The 23516-nt window shown below is 43.2% G+C and overlaps 1 protein-coding gene across 4 annotated transcripts in view; it reads left to right on the top strand.

Moving 5' to 3' along the window:
* The window catches only part of RAPGEF5 (Rap guanine nucleotide exchange factor 5), a 227598-nt gene extending 209183 nt beyond the window's left edge, over positions 1-18415 (top strand). For all 4 annotated transcript variants that reach the window (XM_014830572.3, XM_044766055.2, XM_070510112.1 and 1 more), the window contains 5 exons: positions 364-414; positions 1205-1292; positions 6623-6687; positions 11166-11220; positions 14281-18415. In XM_014830572.3, coding sequence (XP_014686058.2) covers positions 364-414; positions 1205-1292; positions 6623-6687; positions 11166-11220; positions 14281-14399 — 378 coding nt within the window. In that variant the 3' untranslated portion in view covers positions 14400-18415. The remainder of the gene's footprint in view (positions 1-363; positions 415-1204; positions 1293-6622; positions 6688-11165; positions 11221-14280) is intronic.
* Positions 18416-23516: the final 5101 nt, after the last annotated feature.

The following is a 23516-nucleotide window of genomic DNA, read 5'->3' as shown; positions in this document are numbered from 1 at the left end:
TTGTTTCCCACTCAGCAAGACTATTTAAGAAGATAAGAGCATTCATCAAAGGTAGGGTATGGAACTGAAATCCAAGTTTTTATTAAAAAGTCGCCAATGTGTGGAATGTCTAACCAAGTAGATTCCTGAATCATATGGCTGTTATTTATTTTCAACTTTTTAGCAACATTCCCAAGGAATGTTACATTAAGGGATGATGAAAATTGCATAATGAGAAGCAGTCAGGGTAGAACCAGACAAGGGAACGATTTGTGTTTAGAAATGTGAGACATGTAAGCACAACTTAATGAAAATTCCCTTTAGTGCCTCTCAAAATAACTGATTTCTTTAACCTTTTCTTTTATGTTTTTTGTTTATTTTTAGAAAATCCCTGGGAAGTTTAAGAAACTTTTCTCTGAACTTGAAAGTTTAACAGTAAGTAGTTGAGCCAAAGGAGACTTATTCTTCAAATTAGTTGCTAGTGTCAGGTTTCTGTCTAGATTTCAGGGGTCAGTACCTGTGCTCCGCCATGTCAGGGGGCTTAGACTTGTTCACTTGTATGTGGAAAGGTAGCTTTGCTCCTCATGGAGAGAAGTAAGTTGACAGTAATGCTTCCTCCTCTCCATGGAAAAAGGTAGTGAGAATGGTTCTTTTGGTATAATTTTCAGAAGGCAGATTTTTAAGTATAGTCCGTTTCAAAGCCTACGAAATTAGTTGGTATAAATTTTGTGTGCAATGTGTGTTATGCATTATTTTCTCCTTTTTACCGTTTCTTCAATTTAGATACAAAATGTATAGTTTCTTTTCAGAATACAATAAAACAGAGTTCTCTTGTTTCCTCTGCATTGTCTGTGCATTATGAGGGCAGTTTTTCTTGGCAGTGTACCTAACAAAAGACTTTGGGGTTACCTCATGATAGAAATTAGGCAGAGGAAACGCTACTGAAAGGATCTATTTGAGGAAGATAATAGGGCAATCAAAGGGTGTCTCTCTTTTGCAGTCATCTCCCATTATTGTAAACCAATAACTTGACTTTCATTCATTGCCTAGATTTCCTGCCCTAATTTGGTGAGTTTATTCTCCTAGGAAACCTTTATCTACTTCATTCTTAGGAAGAACCCCTGATAGCTAAATCATGTTCAAATTGTATAGCAACAGTGGATTTAGAATTGTTTCTATAGCACATTGATTTTTCCTTCTCTTTGTCATCTGCTTTGTTTGGCAGGATCCTTCACTAAATCACAAAGCCTACAGAGATGCGTTCAAAAAGATGAAGCCACCCAAAATCCCTTTCATGCCCTTATTGCTTAAAGGTAACAATTTTCTCTCTTTTGTGCTGTGTAATTCCATATTCCAAAAATTTATCACTCTAACTATAGAGGGCAAAAAAAGGACTCTCCGTTTGTTTCTTTAAAGCAGTTTTGACATTCAAGCCTAACTGTGTTTGCTTGTGATTGGTCTTCAAAAGAGCAGTTATTTCAGAGATACCTAAAATACTTAACTGTACTTGAGTAGACATCAAAGCATTTTCACTTGACTCACAAAACTTGGCACTGGAAACGTGTGTTTTTATTTTACTCTGCTTCTAAGCACTATCTTATTTTCTTGGAGTTTACAATCCACTTAATTCCACCAAGAATAAGACTGGCATAAAGAACCCAAACGGTGATCTATCCTGCTCTGTGTTTGCAACCTAAATTTCCGAGGTACAGCCCACGGCCTGCTGCTGTGTGAGAAGTACCTTTGGTCAACACGAGCAATATAGTGTATGAAAATTATTGGTAGAGATGTACTTTCTTCTTTCCAGGAGTGGAATCCATTTAGGAAAGTATGTGACAGCTCCAAGTTAGTCCACTGACTTCTCTTCTGTAGAGCACCAAATAATTCATCAAGAAACATGTTAGTTGAATTTACTAATGAGATCTCAGTGGTCCCTTTTAAACTAAGGGGATTAATGACAGGGAAGTTCTTTTTGATCTGGCCTACACTTCTGACATTCAGTATATATCCTACCTATGTGCTTTCCAGGGAAAAGGGATTTGGCCATTTTCTTGGGCATATTTTGATTCTTCCCAAGGGATTTTATAGGACGACTCTTTTATACAGGCTCTGCCCTGCAGAGGCTTATAACTTCTGCTGGGTCAGGCCCCAGTGACTGGATCCATAAATGTGATTCTGGAAATGAGTTACCTAGGAACTTGATTGCTGGTTGGCGTGGCCATCCTCCTGCCCCACCTGCCCCCATCGCCAGCCCCGCTGGCACTCAAGCTGCTCTTCCCTCTTCGTCTTCTCTCCAGAACAACCACAGCTTGCAGAACTATTGAGTTGCTGTGCATCCCCGCAGGTACTCACTCAGTCTTCATCTAGTATAAAGCAAGAATCTGTGTGAAACGGTAATGTATTAGGACAACTGAGAGATGCACGGGTGCTTCATTCAAGCTGCAAAGATTCTGCTAAATGTAAATGAATGAAATAAGGAGAGATTGTAATACCAAAATAACATTTTTAAAGTTCATTTGATTCTTCATATTTATTTTCTTTTAAGATAAGTTTATTCAGGTTTATAATTTTTATTTGCAAAATAAATCACCTTCAACTAGAGAGTAGGGGTGGCAGGTGGGAAGTAACACTTAGAATCACACAAATAGGAAAAATAAGAAATGAGGAAAAATCTGGGAAAAGAATTGATTTTAGGAAGAAAAAATTTTGAAACAATATTTTTAAGGTAATGGGGAATTGGTTGATAATGTCCCTTTAACTTAATTAGATATAAGCAGAGCTTTCTGCTGTATATTAGTGGTTTTCCAAAAAAAAAATTTAATGTAGTCAAGTGTCTCAAACTTACATCTTAGCTCAGATGCAGTTCTCAGTTTTACACCTCTTTTCTGGCAGCAGAACAAATTTTCCTTTTTTCTACTGAAAATACGTTCATTCATTTGCTCTAGTAAATTAAACTTTTTGTTTTTTTCATTAGAAGCTTTCTTGAGTTTAAATAAGCATTTATTTTTCCTTTATCTTAATTTTTTGCCATCATAAAAATAAATATCAGTAGTATTCTATCATATTTAAAGTTCCCATTTTTGTCTGAAAAAATTTCCAAAGGAAAATAGGATGAAAATTTAAAATATGTAAGACATTTTGGAAAAAATAAACAACGTTAATTCTTAGGTTTTCTTAACTGCAAGATTATTTTAAAAGTTGGAGTAAACTGGAGCCGGCCCGGTGGTGCAGCGGTTAAGTGCACATGTTCTGCTTCAGCAGCCCGGGGTTCACCGGTTCGGATCCTGGGTGCAGACATGGCACCGCTTGGCAAGCCATGCTGTGGCAGGCATCCCATGTTAAAGTAGAGGAAGATGGGCACAGATGTTAGCTCAGGGCCAGTCTTCCTCAGCAAAAAGAGGAGGATTGGCAGCAGATGTTAGCTCAGGGCTAGTCTTCCTCAAAAAAGAAAAAAAGTTGCAATAAAATATTTTAGAGCAATCACATTTTTAATGAAAACTCTTTTCCCCTCTTGTGTTGTGCCTCCTACTTGAGGTTGCTTTTAGTTAGAGAAAAAGGACCAAAGTGGACTCTGTGAGTGTTAAGAAGGATCAGGCCCCCCCATGTTTCATTTTTTGAGATAGTCAATTCCCAGTAAACATGCAGATGATCAAGTATGCCCATAACCTGAGGATCCTTCCAGCCATCAGCTTTCCTATTTCCCAGTTGAATTTCTTGCTTTTTGATTTACTTTCCCCTCTACTGTGGTGTGGAATCGGGTGGAAAGTGATGAATGGGAATCCCTAAGTAAGTGTTGAGGAAAGGATCCAGCTGAGCTAAAGGTCAGACAGAGTAAAACTAGTCCATATCATTCAGTGTCTTTGGAGATGGGAGTCCCTTCCAGTAGAGTGAGCAATCAACAGGTGTTTGAAGATAAACTGAGGTCCTCCTGGTAGGTTGTGTGTGTATGTTAGAGTAGAGATTATTATTGCATATTTGTGGGTATATTTAAATAAAAGGGATGTTGGGTGCTTGTATGTTTCTTCCTCCTCTTTCATTTGCCATCTCTTCAAATGGAGTAATTTCACCTGGAAGTTCTAGTATATGAAGTGTTTGGAGTATGTTCAGGTGTCTCCAGCTGCAAGGAGCCGTGCAGGTACTCATTTCCCATGCTCTGAACCTGGTCGGTACTCTGAACTACTTCACAGCCCATGACTTAGAGATCCCAGTTTCTGAGCTCAAATGCCCATTGGCTTATCTCCCTCACGCCTTCCTCATCACACACCTGCCGTTCAACTGTGTCAAAACCTTCAGCCACTTGAACTCCCTTCTCCAGGGCGGCAGCCCCTTCCAGCCTCTCTTCCCTCCCCATCTGGCCGCACATACCTTCCCTGCCTTATCCTCATGGCAGTATTAGCCTGACAGCCGCCACCCTCACTAGAGCACCCATCCTCATCAGCTAACCTCCACAAGTCCCTGAGAGCTGAGGTTAAGTGAGACCACCCGGGAAGAGGAGAGACCTAAGACTAGAGAGGCTAGAAAGAGGGAGCCACGGAGGAAACGCAAGTTGCAGAGGAGCCCATAAGCCGGAAATTCAGCAAGTTAACTGTGACTAGTTATAAGAAATGTCCAAGTCCTTTCAACTTGAGGTACCTGAGAGGCACAGTGGTGAGAGATACAGGCCCCCGAGTTTGAATCCTGGCTCTGACACTTAGAGCTGTGATCGTGGGCCAGCTGCACACGGTCTTTGGACCATAGTTTCTTCACGCTCTTTCCCGCTAGGGCTTTCCCTTATAGTCTTTTGTGAGGATTCAATGAGTTAATGCCGTGTCTGATGCTGTTAATAAATATAAGCTGTCATTGTCATCACCCCTCCTCATCGTCCTTGGGAACGTAGGCAGGGGATGATGAACCTTGTAACAGTGGGAAAATAGACCAAGTGACTCTGAGAGGGTGTTTGTAGCCGAATTCTCGGGAAGTTAAGAGAGACTAGGCTTTTAGGTGGTGTTTAATGTAGACAGTGCACACAGTGCTGTATGTGGTATACAAAAAGGGAAAAGCTAACTGTTGACTGCTCTTTTCTAAATGTTGTCACAGAATGAACGCCTGCAATTCTTTTCTGAAAGCAAAATCATGAAAGATAATAAAATAACCAGAGAATTTGTCAGATGACTGTGTCATTTTGAATTGTTTTCCTGCTAGAACATCAGTTAAAAAAGAAAAAGAGGGGCTGGCCCGGTGGTGTAGTAGTTAAGTTTGCATGCTCTGCTTCAGTGGCCGGGGGTTCGTAGGTTTGGATCCTGGGCGCAGATCTATCACAGCTCATCAAGCCGAGTTATGGCGGCATCCCATACACAAAATTGAGGAAGATTGTCACAGATGTTAGCTCAGCAACAATGTTCCTCACACGCAAAAAAAAAAAAAAAAAAAAAAAAAACAACTTAGGAAAACATTGCAGTCCATACTGGAAGCTGTGTAAAAGGGATGTCTTGAGGGAGGAGTTCTATCAGTTTATGATGTAACTAAGTAACTGGTGTCGCCCTCTGGCGGGCAATCAAAGCTCAGCAGCTAGTGTGTTAGAGGTGGGTTACCAGAGCACCTATCTTATAATTGCCCCCATCGAGAGCAGCAGAATCAAAATCTTGATTAAATGCAAATACTTTCCCTTTCTGTTTATAGGAATCTTAATCTGTTCTTTTCCCTCTTTTACATCAGGTTATTTTAACAAGATTGCCGAAAATTATTTTCATTTGGTTTGCCCTCTGTCTGTGATAGAACATGATTATTTGTATGCTCTTTAATTGCAGTTTATTTCTTACTTTGATTCTTGTCTGTATAGATTCCCTAATGCTCAGTCACTGACCCTCTGATCTGAGTTTTTATAAATCATCCACTCCCAGAGCTTCGGCTGCTGTCTTTATTGTAATTCCCAATATCCCTCTCTCTCAAGGAGGCACTCCTGTGTTTATTACAACCAAAAGATTTTTATTTGAATGTCTTCCATCACTTTAAATGGAATGAGGCCAAAACCAAATGTAACTTTCCCTTCCTCTGAAAATGTCCCCTCATCCTACTTTCCTTATATTATTTTCATCAGTGGTGCTGACTTTCTACCAGTTAAACAGGGCCAGAAACCTTGCCATTTTCAAACCTCTGCCTTTCCTCACTCACTTCCGATACACAATCAGGCACTGGATCTGAGAACTAAAAATCTAAATTTAAACATCTAAATCTTAACATTTTAAGTAAAGCAGATCCCATACACTTTGCCAGGGGTAGTTAAAAAGCAAACACATAAATATTAAAATCCTGTTGTTTCTGGGTACTCAGTTCTTTTCTGCTCAATGTTCAGGTCTAAAAACATAAGGGACTGGTCAGGTTATGGAACAGTGTTGGCTTATATTAAGCAGGTTGAAGTCAAACACTTCATTGTAAGTGCAAAATGTATACTTGCATTAATGTTAATCTTTTTTCTCACCACACACACATAAATTAGGCCCTTTCACATCGAATACACTACAGAGTCAATACTCAAATATTCTTGTCAAAATGCATAGAATAATCCATAATGTTTAAGAAAAATGAATGTTTCATTGCATCTAGACCTCTTCAGCCCTAACTTATGATCCACTCCTAAAGGTGTCTTTTTATTTTTAATTTTCAGATGTAACATTTATTCATGAAGGAAATAAAACGTTTTTGGATAATCTTGTCAATTTTGAAAAGCTGGTATGTAAATTTCGTTATTTCTCATTTTTCCCCTGTGTAAGGGAAATGTATGCTTTTCTCTCTTGCTCCAAGAAACAAATACTTTAAGCACTTTTTTCTGCTGAATCCATGGTGATTTCCAGGAGCTTATTTGCTGCATGTCGTGCATTGTCAGTAAAATGTATTCCAATTAAAAATGTGTGCCACCAAGGTTTTGAGAACCAAATATGAAAATCTGCTTTTTACTTCTGAAGATGGAACCTCATTAGATTAACATCACTGTTTGAGAATATGTTGTGGCACTGGAATTAAAGCTGTAAAGTTGCTGTCGGGAGAGGGTCTCCATGTGAGGGGAAGCACCACCCCTTTATCAGCCTGTGGACAGTGGCACCTCAGGCTGGCAAAGTGCCCTCCCTGCTCACGAGTAAGGGGTCCCAGGCAATCCTTCCTCACAAGTTACTGAAATGCCTCTTCCTGAATTATTTCCAGGACCTTCCAGGTGCCTTGTCATGCAGTGGGCTCCTGTAGGCTTTCTAACTGGCCTGTGGCAGAGGAGGAGTTGCCTCTAAGAACTGAGCATCTGTAAAATAGGAGTGCTCCAAAGAGACCTGGTTGACTATGGGAATAATGGGTGTCTGACAGATGAACTTTAGTGTCATGTATTAGGCTATCCTTCATGGTTAAAGATGATACCAGTGACCCCTGTCCATAGATCCTGACCTTTAAGTGACCTTTTCAGTAATGGTAATGGATTTGTGTGAACTCTTTCAGGAACTGACCTTCAGTTCCCTGTGAGACTGAGTCAGGCATTTGAGAGAAGGTCAAGTGAGGCAGGGGCCACAGACCATGACCAAAGAACAGTACAAACTGAAGAGTCCAAACGAGGTTTGGCGTCTGACCTTTGCCTCCTAAGTGCCCTGCTCCAATTGTCAGGTTAACTCACCACACATAGGATGAGGCAGCACAGAACCCCTGTTCAACCTGAAAACCCAAGCACCTGGAATCTGGAAGACAGACATCTTGGAATATCTTGCTATAGCTCCGTTTTAACCACTCGAGGGTGATCACTTCATGGCTAGTTATTTTTAAAGTAAATATGTCTGTAACTTTTCAAGTCTCTCTCGGCACTAAGTGCCTTGGAATCAGAGCTCAGTTGTTTTAGATAGAGCAGTCAAACCAACATAGCTGGAAATGGGTATTTAAAAGAGTTGAGATTTTGTACTTATTCTTTTAGAGATTTGTTCTGCATCACTGTGTAATGCTCTGAAGATCACAGGGCACTTATTTGTAACCAAAGGCTGTTGGCGCTAACATTTAGTCTCTAGGCAGGTTAATCTCCAGTGTTTGGTATTAATGAAATGACTACAGGAATATGAAGGCTTTGGTCTATATTACTTCAAATCCTGGCCAACACATTTGGTTAAGAACGCCAAATAAGCTTTAGAGAACATGTGTGAAGATGTGGGATGAGCTGTGTCACACCAATTGGAATTCCCTATAAAGTCTGGTAACTTTCCTTCTGACTAACCCAGAGGGGACATAGGAGAACAATTGTACTCTTTATAAGTAGACTGTTGTCTATTGTTAAGAGCAGACTGGTGGTTGACCTTCTCCCCAGAGTGAACCAGGGCTTTGGTTAACATTATGTCATTTCCCCTCAGATAGTTCTACCGAAGTGAGAGGACAATTCCATAAAGGCACAACTGGGAAAGAGCAATGGCAAGATCCCTACACCCTTCTCTCTTTCATTCTCACCAGCCTCTCTGGTCTTCCCCTGATTTTCCCAACAATCCAGTGGAAGCCATTTAATGCAAGCTAGTGTAGTCCAGGGTCTTGCTTGCATATGTGCCAAGACTTCAAACTAACTGTTGGGACTGAAACAGAGAAAGACTAACTCATGGTACTTCTATTAGGGTCAATAATTGTACCCGTAATTCCTTAAGAAAGTTTAAGGAAATAACATGGCATAAATAAGTAATATTCCATTTTAAATTTTAAATTCCTGAAGAGAACTTGTATTAAAAAGACAGCTAGAAGGGGCTGGCCCCGTGGCCGAGTGGTTAAGTTCGCGCGCTCCGCTGCAGGTGGCCCAGTGTTTCGTTGGTTCGAATCCTGGGCGCGGACATGGCACTGCTCATCAGACCACGCTGAGGCAGCGTCCCACATGCCACAACTGGAAGGACCCACAACGAAGAATATACAACTATGTACTGGGGGGCTTTGGGGAGAAAAAGGAAAAATAAAATCTTTAAAAAAAAAAAAAAAAAAGACAGCTAGAAGATGAGTGCAGTTATACATGCACACAGCAGGCCCATAGCGCACACATGCACCCTCAGGCGCTTGCTAGCACATCATTTCGAAAGTGAGCAGATTTTGTAGTATGAGTGAATTCCCAGTCCTCAAAGCAGATGGCACTTAAGATACAACACACCTCATCCTGACCCCTTCCTTGCACAGAGAAGGAGGAGTGAAGTTAAAATTTTCTCTAGAAGGACAAAAATCTATTGTACATTGGATATAGCCCTATGTTATACTTGGATGCCAGAGAATGAAACTGAATTTCCTAGTAGAATCAGTATTTTCAAGGAATGTTTCTTAGCAAAGGACAGGGTTTCACTTAGGCTAAAAAAGGATCATCTTTCATAATAATGAACCAATAGAACCTAACTGAATTAACTTATGAGAAACCAATTCCTCATGAGGGATATTAGCTTAAGCCAGCTTGCAGATAATTCAGTGTATTATCTTTATCTGGCTGATACAGGCCAACACATTAAGTCAGATGACATGAAGACCCAGAAGCGCTCACTGGGTCTAATAAGATTCCCATTGTTCCCTATGCTGCCTCAGCAACTCTGAATGTTTCAGTCTCAGACGATTAAATAATGAAAAAACAAATACTTCCTCCTTTTCTTCTCCTTATCCCTCAATGTTAAATGCATCACCTTTTACCACACCTTCCCCCAGCCCCTTCAGAAAGCCTGAAGATGAGGATCATGACTCAGGTTTCAATGCCGCACTCAGTACTGAGCCTCGAGTCAGCTTGAGCCTTGCGTGAGCTCACAAATGGCGCATGATAGAAATCAAGTGATGCCATAGCTTAAAGCAACAAGAGAACTGTTCTGGGAATAGTGGTAAAATTTGGGGAAGGAAATTTAACAATACACTCACAGACAGGTCTCATTTCCTTTACAAATGCAGCTTGAGCCACTGCTGTAAGCACTGTCCTATTTAATTTTCCACTATTGAGTAGAAATATGTTAGAAATACAGTTGTGAGAATAATTTAATAAGTAGGTCATATTCAAATAGTTTCTATAGTTCTGCCAGATATTAAGTAAAAAAAAAATGAGTATTAACATTATTCTTTCAGCAATAGTTCATTGAGGGTTTGCTGTATATGGATGAGCCTGTGTCCACTGGATATAAGCAGGACATGAGAGATGACAGCCCCTTTGGGGAGGTTTGGAGGACGAGATACTGAATAATGTTGATTCTTGAATAATAGGATGACATTTGGATCTTGATGTGAAACAGAGTAGAGAGTCACTGTAGACTTTCCAGAGGACTAAAGCATGACGACAGTGTTTGGAGATTATTCTGGCAACTGTTTAGGAGGAACAGTAGCGGTGAATGGTCTTGTCCTAAATGCTATCTTTTCTTCATCATGGAAAACTGAAAATGATGCAGTTAGAAGACTGTTGCAGGACACAAGTATGAGGTGATGGGGTCTTCTCAAAGCAGCTGCGGGTTTAAGAAGACTGCCTAGAGATCAGTGAGAACTTTAAAGAAAGAAATTAAAGTTGAATGCTGAAGACTAGAAGGGAATGTAAATTACAAACAGAAAACAGTCTCTGTAAAGATGGTGATGTTTTAGAAAATGTTTATCTTTCACGAATATCTCATTTCCTGTCTCCATTGGAGATTCTTGAGTCTTTGATTCCACAAAAATTCCTATCTCCATTCAGCTCGTATGTGTGAGTCAATGTGTATGATGTATGGTAGGCTGAGCATGTGACGTCCTCTAGTGGTACCTGGTCTAGAGGAGGAGAAAAGTTACATAGCAGTTATGACAACACAAAGCCAACATGTATTGCACAAAGAACAGTGGGGATGTTAAGAATGGAGCCTCTCAAGTTCAGAAGGAAGATCTCAGAAAGGCTTCATGGAGAGAAGGTGAAACATCCCTGAAGTGAAAAGCCTAAGCAGATTTGGACAGGTAGCTACCGGGTGGGAGTGCTGAATTTATTCACAGTGTGTTTTCCCAAGGCTTAGTTAGAATCTGTGCGACCAGGTCTGGGAGCCACTGTTTCTACAGACAAGGATTAAATATTCTCTTGTAATCCAAGCTCAATATTATCATTTAAAGTTCCAGCTCCAAATATAGCTTTTCAGTTTACACCCGAGGGTGTAAATATCCTTCCATCATAGCAGGCACTGTTACTTCAGCAACACCCTAAATGACCGTTCCACTGATACGTCTCCTGCTCTACCTTCCAGCATATGATTGCAGACACTGTGCGAACCCTGAGACACTGCAGGACTAACCAGTTTGGTGAGTAATTGAAGTCGGGTGTGGAATGTAAATTTACCCTTCATTGGTACAGACTCTGCCCATATCCCAGGTATTTGGTGGTAATAAATTTGAACCTGTGAAGTATGATATGCATATTGTATGCATATACTATGTTCTCTCTGTTTCATCACTGCATGTTTGAGATGCAGAGGAAGAAAAGATACAGCAATCTCTATCTTCTCATGGCAGCAAGTTTACACTGTGCAGAGTGACTTTAGATAATCAGAGGCTACCCACCCCACCCCTGACCCAGAAAGTCTTGTTTGCTTGCCCATTGGCTCAGAATTACCAATGGGTTTACTAGGGATGACCCCATCCCTAACCTCCTTGCTTGGAGCCTTCCTGGAATAGGAATATAGTTTGAAAAAGTACCTAAAGCAGCCTTCCAGCATCTTTCCTCTGCGACAAAAACTTCCCGTCTGGAGGTGCCGTTCACTAAAGTATTTTTCTGAGCATTTGTATAGACTCCCCACTGAGACTAATGTATGTAGGAACATTTGTTCCTTTTTAAATTTCAGGCATAATTTATACTATGTTTAAATGGTGTTAAAACATCACAGGAAAAGGAAGTCAACTTTATTGAGTTCAAGGAGCTTTCACATGGGCATTGGAATCCTGACACCAGTATTGGTGATTGATGGTTGGAGGTTGTTAACCCTGAGCGTGCAGAGCAGGAAAGGAGGCTCAGAGAGGTTAACTCATGCAGCCATTGTTTAGATCGAGTCTACCTGACTTCCTGGCCCCTACCCTTTCCTTTGCTTATGTGGATTCTATTGACAAAAAGGGCAATAAAACAAAAAATAGAAAGTTGAGTTTAATAATTACAAATCAATCAAAGGTGACCATTAAGTAAAACTTACTTTAAGTAATGCATCATTGTAAAACAGTTTTTTCAACAAGATAGCATGTACATAAAGTAGAAAAATCAAAATCCCACTTCCTAAGGATAGGTGCATATTCTTAAGAATTGTTTTTCTATCTTGGCTGGCAATGTTGTCCCCTAACAAAGCAATTGAACTTCTGTATGAATTACAAAGTTTCTGTTTGAAAAGTAGAATTACAGGGACCTAATTTTCCGAATAGTAACATCAATTAATACCATTTGAAATGTGCTTACATAATTCTCCATTAAATACACAAGTACAATGCAGTTATAATGGAAACAGTGAAATTAACATTGTCATGGAGATTAATTCAAATGTACAAGCATAATGTTGCTGATGAATAATGGGTTCATATTTACTTCATCCTCCTTTGGTTCCCAAGTATTTGAGTACTCAACTGATTCTAAGACATCAGTCTCATTTACCAAGGGGCTCTGGTTTATGTACCCTGCAAGTGTGGACAGGAAGGTTATACTGGCTTGGCTGGCCTTGACCCTCTCTTGAACCTCCCATCACCAGAGAGTAAGTCTGCATAGCACAAAGCAAAGGAAAAATGTAAATAACTAGCAGGCCTATTCGTATTCTATGTTTATATATCTTTTAAAATTGGATGTAGGACTGAATTATCTAAATTCTTTTTGACAGTTTATATAGGCATGGTAAACCAGTATCAGCATTTGGGGTAAAATGAGATATTGTTAATCAAGCCACTCATAAATTGTAAAGTGCCATTCAAGTGTCAGTTGTCAGCCATTCATTCTGACATCTTTTTAAGGCCAAAAAATTAACAACAAAATTATCTTTGTCGCATCGTGTTTTCTAAACCAAAAGCAGTCTGATGTCTTCCTAAGAAGGCATTCTATAGAATAATACAGCTTTTTGGTCACTTTCAAGCAAGTGGGACAGGAAAAACTTTAACTCCTGGTGCTTTTACCTTGTGAAAGCAGGAAGCCTTGTGTCTGGTAAACTTAAGAATTACAAGCCAGCCATGACGTACAAGCCTTAAATTATAAAATGCATTTGCCATGGGGGAGGAAAAAACGGGTTTTCACCAAGAGAAAAAATTGTTGCATTAAAATGCTCACCCTCCCACGGGCCCCATCCTTCTGCTCAAGCTGAGCTCCAGTCTCACACCCTGCTTCTCCCATCTGAAATTCCAGGAAGAGGAAGTGGCGTCACTAGCACTCACATTTACATTGTCTCATTATTGTGAGACAGACATTATTGTGCAGTTTAGCCAGTCTCCCAGTGCCTTGAGGTTTTGGGTTCTTTTTGTTTCGTGGGGGGTTTTTTTGGATTTGGTTTGTTTTTGACTATGGGAAGTGGGCTTGCCCCATTTGCCACATTGTCCCAGCTACTTTGTCTCTGGTTCCTTAGCATCCTGTCACCAACATGGCACATACGTGTTCACAGTGCACTAAAGCCTTGGGGGCCCTTTGATTCAGTAACCACCCTGGATTTGGAATGGAAACCCCCCTTGCCTTGTCCTCCGCTGGGTAGATGTTAGCCCATCCACAAATTTTTGGAACCTGCTTTGCCTGTTAACCATACCTTAAGTTCAGTTATGTGAAATCTGTTCATTCAATTGGTCCCTTAATTTTTTTTTTTCCAAATCTTAGGACACCAAAGGATCATACAAAACCTTAAATAAAAAGGGAGGGGAGGAACTATTGTGTCTGTGCGCTCACCAGCGTAGCAATGATTTCTGACAATAGCAGACTGAGATATAAGAGTGAGTGAAAGCTATTTAAATGGGCAATTGCTGTGACATGAGACTTCAGACCATGGACTCGGAGACACGTGGCCTAGGTTCCAGTCCTGCTCTGCCACTTGCTTGCTGTGTGTCTGTGCTGTTTGCCATTCTGTCGAGGGGGATGATAACATGATCACTAAATACTAATAATGTTAGGTCGTAAATGCTATATAAACGTTGGTAAAACAAATACCTTACCAGTCTAATTACCTGACCTGAGGAATCTAGTCTGAGCTGAACAAGCATCTCCACTGTTAGAATAAAGAAGTCTGCTCGGATTCTGACTAATGCGCGTCTACCTGGTAGATTTACTCTAAGCCTCAATGTGGGCTTTTGCTGGTGTTTATAAATAGCATTACTGCTCTCCTGAGATCGACTCCTTTTTTTCCCTCCAAAAAATAGGAAGTGATGTGTCTCCAAAAGAGCACCAGGAGTTGAAATCCCATGTTAATCACCTGTACGTCATCGACAGCCAGCAGGCCCTGTTTGAGCTCTCACACAGGATCGAGCCTCGGGTGTGAGCCCCCGCCCCGCCGCCTCCCCTCCCTGTAACCGCAGCACTTTGAGCTATGGGAATGTCAGTGCCAAGCACGTCGCTTTCCTGTGAGAAAAGAAGTTGCTGAGTTTTATCAGCATATCACACGACACACACAGGAAAGCCAGCCAAAGCGTGCTCAGGAAGTGATGTCAGCCACCGGAGGTGGGGAGAGGCCTCCCCACGCTGCTCTTGGAACGAGAAGGCAGAAGAAGAGTCAGAAGCATTCTTGAAATGGAGAAGTCTGGTCTCTTAGGGTCACGTGGTTGAGCCAATCCAATTTTCAATTTGAGATGGGCCAGCATCAAGACAAGAGAACATGTCTTGTCATACAGTGACCAAATATTTCAGTAAAAGTGTGCATGAAACAGGGAGAAGTTTTACTTTGCCTGGTAGAAGATTGCTGTTTATAGGCTGTCAAAGGAGGAGCTCATTTGAACATCTAAAGACAGTGATGGCATCTGTAGATTTCCAGGGAGAAGGAATGGTCTCTGTGGATATAAACTATGACATCACCAAAGCGACTTGTGTCTAGGGAGTTAGTGAGGACCAGCAGCTGGCATCCATGCTCTGATTTCCAGAGGAAATGTCAAGGCATGCATTTCTTTGCATCCACAATCACTTATCCGTGTACGCTTGCAGGTGAAATTTGTTTCAGCACAACTGATTTGCAACTATAGGCAAGTTAGACTAAGTTGCTTTGCCAATAAGGAAAAATAGTAATCTTTAAGAAATTGACTCACTGTATAATTTCCGGGGATTGTCTTTACATGTGCAAGCAGGCTCTCATCTCTTATTGGGAACAATGTGATTTTTGAAAAAGTACAGTGCCTGACACATTGTAGGTACTCAGTGACTGTTTATTGGGGTGACACAGTCACAAAAGTCTGCATTCTTGTGCCTGATGACACCCTACTGTTTTGCATGACTCCAGCAGGCTCCCTGCCCACAGTGTGGAATGGTAACAGCCAGCACAGGGAGGTCAGGTGGGTTTTCATGTGTGGAGCGCTTAGCACTCCCTAGAGAAGAGCAAGGGCTCAGGTAGCGGGGACTGCCCATCTTCCAGCAAATGAAAAGAACCCTGAATATCCAAATGTCTGATTTACACTGGACACTTAGAAGTCCTGTCTGTAGTCCACCTCCCAACCAAGGCATGGAGCCTTTCCATAATTTGTCATTCTTTTCAAAGCCTCAGAGTCTTTTAAGTCTTTTTTATTCCCATTTTTACCCATTGGGGCTCCTACAGTAAATAAAACCTCTTGCTATTCTCAAGAACTGATTAGAGGATTTCCCCCCACCTTCAAATGAACAAAAAGCCTGTGGGATACAATGAAATCCACCCCTGCCAGCTAGATACTCGTCACGCTGCTAGAATACAAGGGCACTCCTCGTGTATTAGGTCCCTTCATTTTCCACTCGCGTGGATCCTGGTGCACTTCTCCCCACTCCTGCCTCTGCATCTCTCAGGTGCCCGTACAGAACTGCTTCCTTTTGTCTCATCAACACCTCATTTCTGAGGTGTGTCTGATGCTTTCTGACACCTAGATAGCGGTGCTGTTTCCTGGGCTCAGGAAACACACTGATTTGGAGAGAGCACTGGAAGGAACCGTGTCTGTCTGGCACGTAGAACTTCATTCCTGAAAATGAACAGGGTTTTATAGAAAGGCACCATCCAGGGCTGGTCCCTCAGAGAAATGCTCCAGGCTACCGGGAATGGAATGAGACCCACTGGAGGAGGTCAGAGCCATCGGAACCAGGGAAAACAGACTTCTCTCCTGGCCAATCAAACACTGGACCAGAGCCCCCCCGTGGCGATTACTGGACATAGCGTGGGCTTACAGCACAAGCGTGTGTCCTGGTCTTTTCTCTATGCTAGGGAGAAGCATTTGGCCCATCTAATCATGTAAGGCCATTTTGACATTGTCTCTTTGTTTTACAGTGTAAATTTTTATTCACATTAGATTTCCATTGCTCCGACTAGAACATTACTTCTTCAGGACTAATTTTCAACGGAGAACTATTTCAGCATAGCACCTGCTGCTTAAACCTCCTTCAAATATGTACACGGCCAAACGAATCCACACATGCATCATGTTTAAACACATTTGGATGGTAGTCAGAGTATCCTGTGTGGCGTGGGTGGAAACAGGCTGGGGAGAAAATGGTGCTTGTTCACTGTTACTCCAGCCCTGGTCTCGTGGCTCTCAGGCAGCAAAGGGAAAGGAGGATTTTCTTTAGATTTGCTTTTCCATCCCTGTCTTCTGAATGTCAGAATCCTTCTGAAATTTAACAACTGTCTCCAGAGATTTCCCAGGCAGCAGCTCTCAGAAATTTCAGAAACTCTGAGAAGACTTAAATCTGGAATTAAAGAATTCCAGGCGGAATTGTGGGGACCAGATTTAGCTCAACAGGAAGCTCTTTCCAGCAAATCTGAGCTGTCCAACAGTGAACAGGCCACTGCAGGACCTAAGCGGCTCCCTGTTAATGAAGATGGGCTGTATTCTCTCTCCAGATATTTGTCAGAGCCTCTGGAATTGGTTTTGTTCTGGCTAGAAAGGTGGACTGGAAGATGTCTACGCTACTTTCCAGCTCTCTTAGATTTTTATCATCCATAAAATCTCCATTCCCTCTGAGAATCTTCTATAATCTGCCATCTTCACCAGCGAGGTGGTGCAGGGGCATGTCTAAGTGGCTTCTTTTTGCTGCAGCACAGCTCTCAGACAGTCCCGCAGGTCTTTGGATCTCTCAGCATTCCAGCAAACCAGCCCTGCTTGGAAGTTAGCACAGGACAAGTTCCTGTAGGCAAAATCGCAACCTTTCTGAATTTTTTTTGCCATATACATTAGCAGATGCTCCAAAGGGTACAGTGTTGTAAGTTCACTCTTTGTTATAATCTGTACAATTGCCAAATGGTTGTAGTGATATATATTATGGCCTACCTTCATGTTATTCTAGTACCGTTGATTATGTTTAGAATAAATTCATTTTCCTAGACTCCACAAGCAAGTCAGGCAGAATGTACATTGAATTCAGAAGTGTGAGGATAAAGTAAAACCCACACCTCCCAGCTGGTAGGGGGAAGATGTTGCACTAATGTATCCTCGCCTCCACAGGGGGAGAAACAGTTGCATGAAAGAGTGGGACCGTGACTTCTGATGCCCGAAGCTGGGCTTTTCTGTTGCCCTGCCTCAGCCCCGTCGTTCTGGTACAGCCATCACATATGCCACAAATCCCAAACTTAGTGCTCCCAAATGGCACAACTAACCCAAGCTTCTCAGAAACTAGGCAAAAACATTAAAATGGGGCAGACCGGGTCCGCTGCAGTTGTGTAACAAGGAGTTTCTTTTAAATGCTTCAAAGACATGTCCTTAAAATTTCAGCCTGCTTATTAATGAGTGGGCCATTGTGCTTCAAAATAGTAGTGGGGGAAGAAAAGTTTTTAAAAGTTGCCAAAAAGTTAGATGAAAATGTACTACTGTATAAAGCAAAGCTGTATATACTAAACGTTTTTTAGCAGAGTAATATTTATTTGCATAGCCTATTTATTGTATTCCTATTACACTGTTATTAAAAACTGGGATGAAATCGATAACCTGAAGTAAAGACTCTTGCCTTTTACTGTATCATTAACTAGGACTGCTGTGACATTGTCAGCTTGTGTTAACAATTAGCATATAGGAAACCTGCAATCAGGGCGTCTACCTAACTTCTCAGGGACTACACTTCGTAGTTTTCCACCATTATAAGAGCTGGTAAATATGAAACATTTGTTGAATTACCAGAATTGCCATTAACAGTATTTTCTTTCTCATATTTCTTGCTTTCTGCTTCTGTATATATGACTGTGATGTGTATTTATCGAAGCTAGTAAGCAATAATTTATATGTAAAAATGGCCAAGCAATATAAGGTGAAAACTTATATAAGTCACTGTTACCTTATCTTGTATTTTCAAGTGTTTTTTTAAAACTGCTTTTCCAAATATAAGATGTTGAAGATACTATTCATGCCTCGTAGCTTCTTGCTTTGTCTGTGATGCTTGTGGGCTACATTGCCTCTGTTCCAGCAGCGTATTATGCTCAGTTGTTTGGAACTCGGAAATTCTTTGCTCCCTGAGAGAGCTACAGGTGGGTGAGGAGATTCTCAGGCAGCCTGTAGAAGCCTAAATCACTTATGCTGCCATTGAGTTATTGGAGAAACCAAACACCCTGTGTTGGAAATTGCAACAGTATTCTCATATTCTCGGGTTTGGGGATGCCAGCAGCCCCTGTCACCCACTTGAGTAGGACCAGGAACTCTCCCTTATCAACCCAGATACTGAAGGAGGCTCCAGGCCCTGACAGCACAAGAGCTCTGGGTGGGATGAGAAAGCGAAGGGGTCCTAACCATGCTCTGGGGAAGTGGGAAGACTAGCTGTGTATACACTATGGCAGGCTGTATCACTGGTCAAAATCTCCACCCGTCTCTATGCGGGCATTATCTATCCTGCCTGTTGATGTCAGACTTGGCCTTTGCCATCTGGTAATCCCTTCCCGCAAGAGGATTCTATATCTCACCACATTGAACTCAGGAGTGGCCACATGTCTTGCTCTGTCCAGTGAAAACGGGAGTAGTGACCTGTGCAGCTTGTAAACTGAAGCTTTACGAGGTGGCCTATGCCTGCCAGTCTCCTCTGCCATGAGACCTGCAGTGTTCCAGGTAAAGGCACCTCCATCCACCTGGTCTCCAGCTTGTGAAGGCTGTGTAACTTGAGTGAGAAATAGCAGCATTAGAAGCCACTGAGATTCAGGGGTGGTTTGTTACCTCAGTGGAATTTCTCCTAAGCTGACTAATGCAGTCTCCCAGGACACTTCTTTCTTGATAACGTGTCCTTTCAGTCCACGTGTGGGCGATAGTCTTGGCTTTGCACAGTCCCTAATGGGAATCCCCTGTTAACACACATCCATGCAAAGGGCTTGTCTTCCTGTGACAAAAGGTAAAGACCAGAAGATGATTTTCTTTGGCTCTTAATCACCAGGAAGTGGCCCTTCTGCGAAACAAGGGAAAATGGGGAGAGAGAGCACAGGGGGTATTGCCTCTAAGACAGACAACTGGGGAGCAGAGAGAGGAAGACCACAGGGCTTTACCGCTTTTGTCCTGGCCTGTAATCACTTCATCCATGGGGGCAGCCTGGAGTCTGGAGCGGTGCCGGAGAGGAAGGGGGAGTGGAAGCTCTAGGCTCCAGCCTCGGAAGGCAATGGGAGAAGGAAGGAAATTCCCATTGCTTCAGACACTCGGGGGTTTTCTTCACTGTGATTGCCCATCCTGGAAAGATGGACGAGGCTCCTGCGGACTCAGAAGCCAGTTCTTGTTTAAATTAGCAAACTTCCCAATGAATTTTCTGACCCTGGCCCTGGTGCGCTGGCTATAAAATCCTGTTTCAGGGACTGAGAGCTCCATGTCTGGTCTGGCTCCTCTTTGAGGTCTTCTCGATCCCAGTGAGCCGCTTGTGTATTTGCTTTCCCTTCACTACTTTAAACAAACAGCATTCCTAAAGCTGTAGACTTGCTCATTTTTTTCAGTAAAGTGTTCCTGTTCCTGAAGGCAGCACGAATGTCCCTTACCTAACAGAGGAGCAGCCAGCTCCCCTTCCCGGCCCAAGAAAGGTACTCCCAACAAACAGGGCAGACCTACCGTGCAGGAGCGTGGGGTCCGGAGGGCAGTCCCAGCGCAGGGCTCCGGCGTCACTCAGCTTCTGGGGACACAAGCTGAGATCCCTACTCCAGCCACACCCAGAGCTGGGTCAAGTTGTAGCTCTTGATTTTGTTTCTCTTATGGTGACTCGCTGTTCGCTCAGGGGGAGCTTGACCTACTCTTCAGCCCGACTGTGGCTCCTAGATATGCCTTCCATCCCTCGGGCTGGGGCTTCTCCCAGGAGTTGGGTTAGGGTTCCCTCTGGTCAGTTTTTAGGGCATTTCTGCCACAAGGTCATTTCAGTCCTCACCATGGCAGTCCCATAGTAAGCTCTGCAGCTACCCTTGCAGCCACCTTCTGAGTGTATGGTTTCACCCCTGCTTGGAGGGAAAGGAGCTTCTGGGTCATCCTCAGAGGGCCCTGACACTCCAAGGTGAAAGCAGGACAGGGGCAGCCTGGGAAATATTCCAGGCCTTTCCCTGCTGCCTAACTGCACCACCTCGCAATTTATTTTCTGCTAAAATCCAACCACGTTGCAGGTCTTCTTGACAGACCTAGGCATTTTCCCCTAGGAAGAAAAGAACAAGTCCTCCTGTTGTGGACTCCCCTCCAATATCTCGGGCTGTTTCTAACATCCCCAGGTTTCCTACACAGAAATAGGGAGGGTGGAAAACCAGGCGCTCCAGACTGGCCTTGTCTTCCCCCAGGAAGACCCTCAGGCCACCCCAGCTGTGAGCCTTGCTGCCCGAGATGCTACCATGGGAGGTAGGACTGAGTCCTCTTCTCCGAAGGCTCCTTTTCTGCTCACGGACATTTGGAAGTTTCCGAGATGTCTGTGTGTGGTTAGAGGCTGTAATTTCTAATTAGAATTTGAATAAACATAGCCATATTCTGAGAAAATCCCTGCAGTAGATGCTTTTTTTGGAGTCCTGCCCCCACCCCCACCCCCCCCCGCCCCCCCGCCTAGCCAAAAAAAACCCAAAACAGAGAATGAAGTCTTCAAAGCAATTAACCATCACGGGAGACCTGAGGCTGTGGCAAGATCTTTTCCCAAGTTCTGTGGCAACAGTAGCTCTCTGGTGTCTCATAACTGGGAAATCCCTTTCTCTAGGAAAGTCAGTGGTGCCACCACCCAGCCAAGTCCAAACCCATGGAACTATCCTGGCTCCGCGCACCAGCACCCCTTGCTCAGGTTCCCCACAGCTGCCCCATCCCACTTCCCCACCTGAGTTCAGGCCCTTGCTGTCCGTTACTTCCGTCATTGTAGTAACCTTCCGTCTAGTCTCCTTCCCTCTAGTCTAAATTTTGCCCCCATAGAATCTCCAAACGGCCCTGAAAAATTTTTTTTCCTAAAACACAAATGTGATCATCTTTCTCCCCAGTTCAAAATCCTTCGATAGCGCCTCCCAGGCTGCAGACCTAAACCCCATGTGCAGACAAGTTCTTCACATTCTCGTCTCTACTTACCTGTCCAAGGCCAGAGAGATCAGGAAGATGCCCCCAGGAGACTAATAATTTGGTACCCACTTTCACCTGATAGTGTACACGTGGCGAATAATTGATTCCTACTAATGAAAATGCCTGTTGAAAATAGCATGCACCAAACATTTGCTAAATAAATAAATGTCTATGAGGCTTATTTCCTACTTTCAAGGTGTTGAGTCTTGAAGGAAGACTGATATGGATGCACAGAGAGCTGAGGTGGGGGCTCCCTACCAGGAAGAGCCCAGGCCACCAGAATTGCCTTAAGGATAATGAATTCTTCCCCACCAGAGATGGGCAAACAGATCTAAAACCAACCAGCAATTCACTCATCAGATGAGGGCTGTGCTAGGCGACCTTTACGATCCTTCCAGCTGCTGGCTGTTAAGAAAGCTGGTGCAGATCTGTGACTGTTGGAGCTAATTAATTTTTGTTTAGTTTGTTTTTTTTTAAGGAAGTGACTTGGCTGATGTGGGAAATACGAACTGTTCATGCTTCTTTGTGTTCAATTGACCTGGGCCTGGCCTCAAGCTGGAAGGGAAAAGGCAGTGGGAGGATGCCGGAAGGCAAAGCCTCACCCCTTCCCTGTCCTGTGCCCGATGCTGACTCCGCAGTCCTCCCAGAGATGAATGCCTGCAATAAGGAACTAAATAAAGTCCCTGGAATCAATGTAGTTGAGCCTGCTTCCAAGAACAAGCCAGCTCGTGCCTCCTGAAGGGTAAGGAGGGTACATGGTGAGGGTAAACTGTGTCCGTTCAGCTGTCCCTGTGTTCCGGCTCTGGCCATCTGGCCCTACCACACCTTCTCTCCCAGGCTCCCTGCCTGGACCCAGCACTCAGGTCTGGCCAGGCTCTTCTCTGCCTCCTAACCAGGACCCCTTCTCTACCTCCCAAATAAGGCTCATCCACTCCAAAGTCCTCCTGGATGACCCCACCCACACTGAACCCCGTAACCCTATGTGCATTCCTACAGCGGGTCCCACCCATTTCTGTTTGCGGAACTGCTCTGCATTGCCTTGTCTCCGATCCAGCATGGGCTGCCTCGAGGGTGAGGAGAAGGGTTAACAGTGTAACCTCTGAAGCCAGACTGCCAGGTTCGAATCAGGCTTGGACCTTTAGGGGTTAGGACAACTGGCGGAAGTTTCCCCCTTGACCTTAGCTGCTGTTTCTGCATTTCATAAAATGGGGGTTAATGCACCCCCTACTTCACAAGGTTGTACGAGAAATAAAATGAGAAAATGTATGTAAAGTGCTTAGTACCATGTCTGGTACATAGTAAGCACTCAAATGATGAGAGATTTCCTTTTGAATCCTCAAGTGCCTCTTAGACACAGGGACGAAGCAGCGGCTCCCTAAATGTTTGCTGATTGATCTAAACAAAGATGCCTGCACATAGCCTGCAGAACTGGGGTGAAACTAATGTTAACATTAACATTGTCAGTGACATATTAACTCAGGAAGGAAAAGGGCTGATCAGACCTTGGGCCTGTTCTCATCTGATCCAGGGCCACAACCTCTCTGAGGATTCAGTAAAGCTCCCAGGAAGGCTTTTCCTTGGCTCCACCCCACCATCTCCCTGTGCCCCTCTGCCCAGACCACAGGCCCAGGAACTGCTGGACAGCAGCTCCACCTCACAAGCATCAGGCTTCCTGGTGGCAACACAGAAGCGTCGTAATTCTGACACGAGACTGAGAAGGACAGACGCTCACTCTTCTCTAGTTGTGTCCTCTGCGGTTGGGGGAAATTTTCTCTGGTTTCATTTAGAGTCAGTGACACAAGCACTAAAGGGCTGAGCCTAGACTCGGAGCCCTGCGTTGAGACGAAGTTCCCCTTGGAAGAAAGAAAAGCAGGAGAGGCCAAAAGAAGGAGGGACAGCTCACCTTGGGCCTGAGCTTATACTTGCCTGGTGTTTTCCTTCCTTAAATCAACCAGTAACTTCCTCTCTCTCTT

This window comes from Equus asinus, chromosome 1 (genome assembly GCF_041296235.1).
Source record: "Equus asinus isolate D_3611 breed Donkey chromosome 1, EquAss-T2T_v2, whole genome shotgun sequence".
In the NCBI taxonomy this organism is placed as follows: Eukaryota; Metazoa; Chordata; class Mammalia; order Perissodactyla; family Equidae; genus Equus; species Equus asinus.
This window is presented reverse-complemented; position numbering and strand designations above follow the sequence as displayed.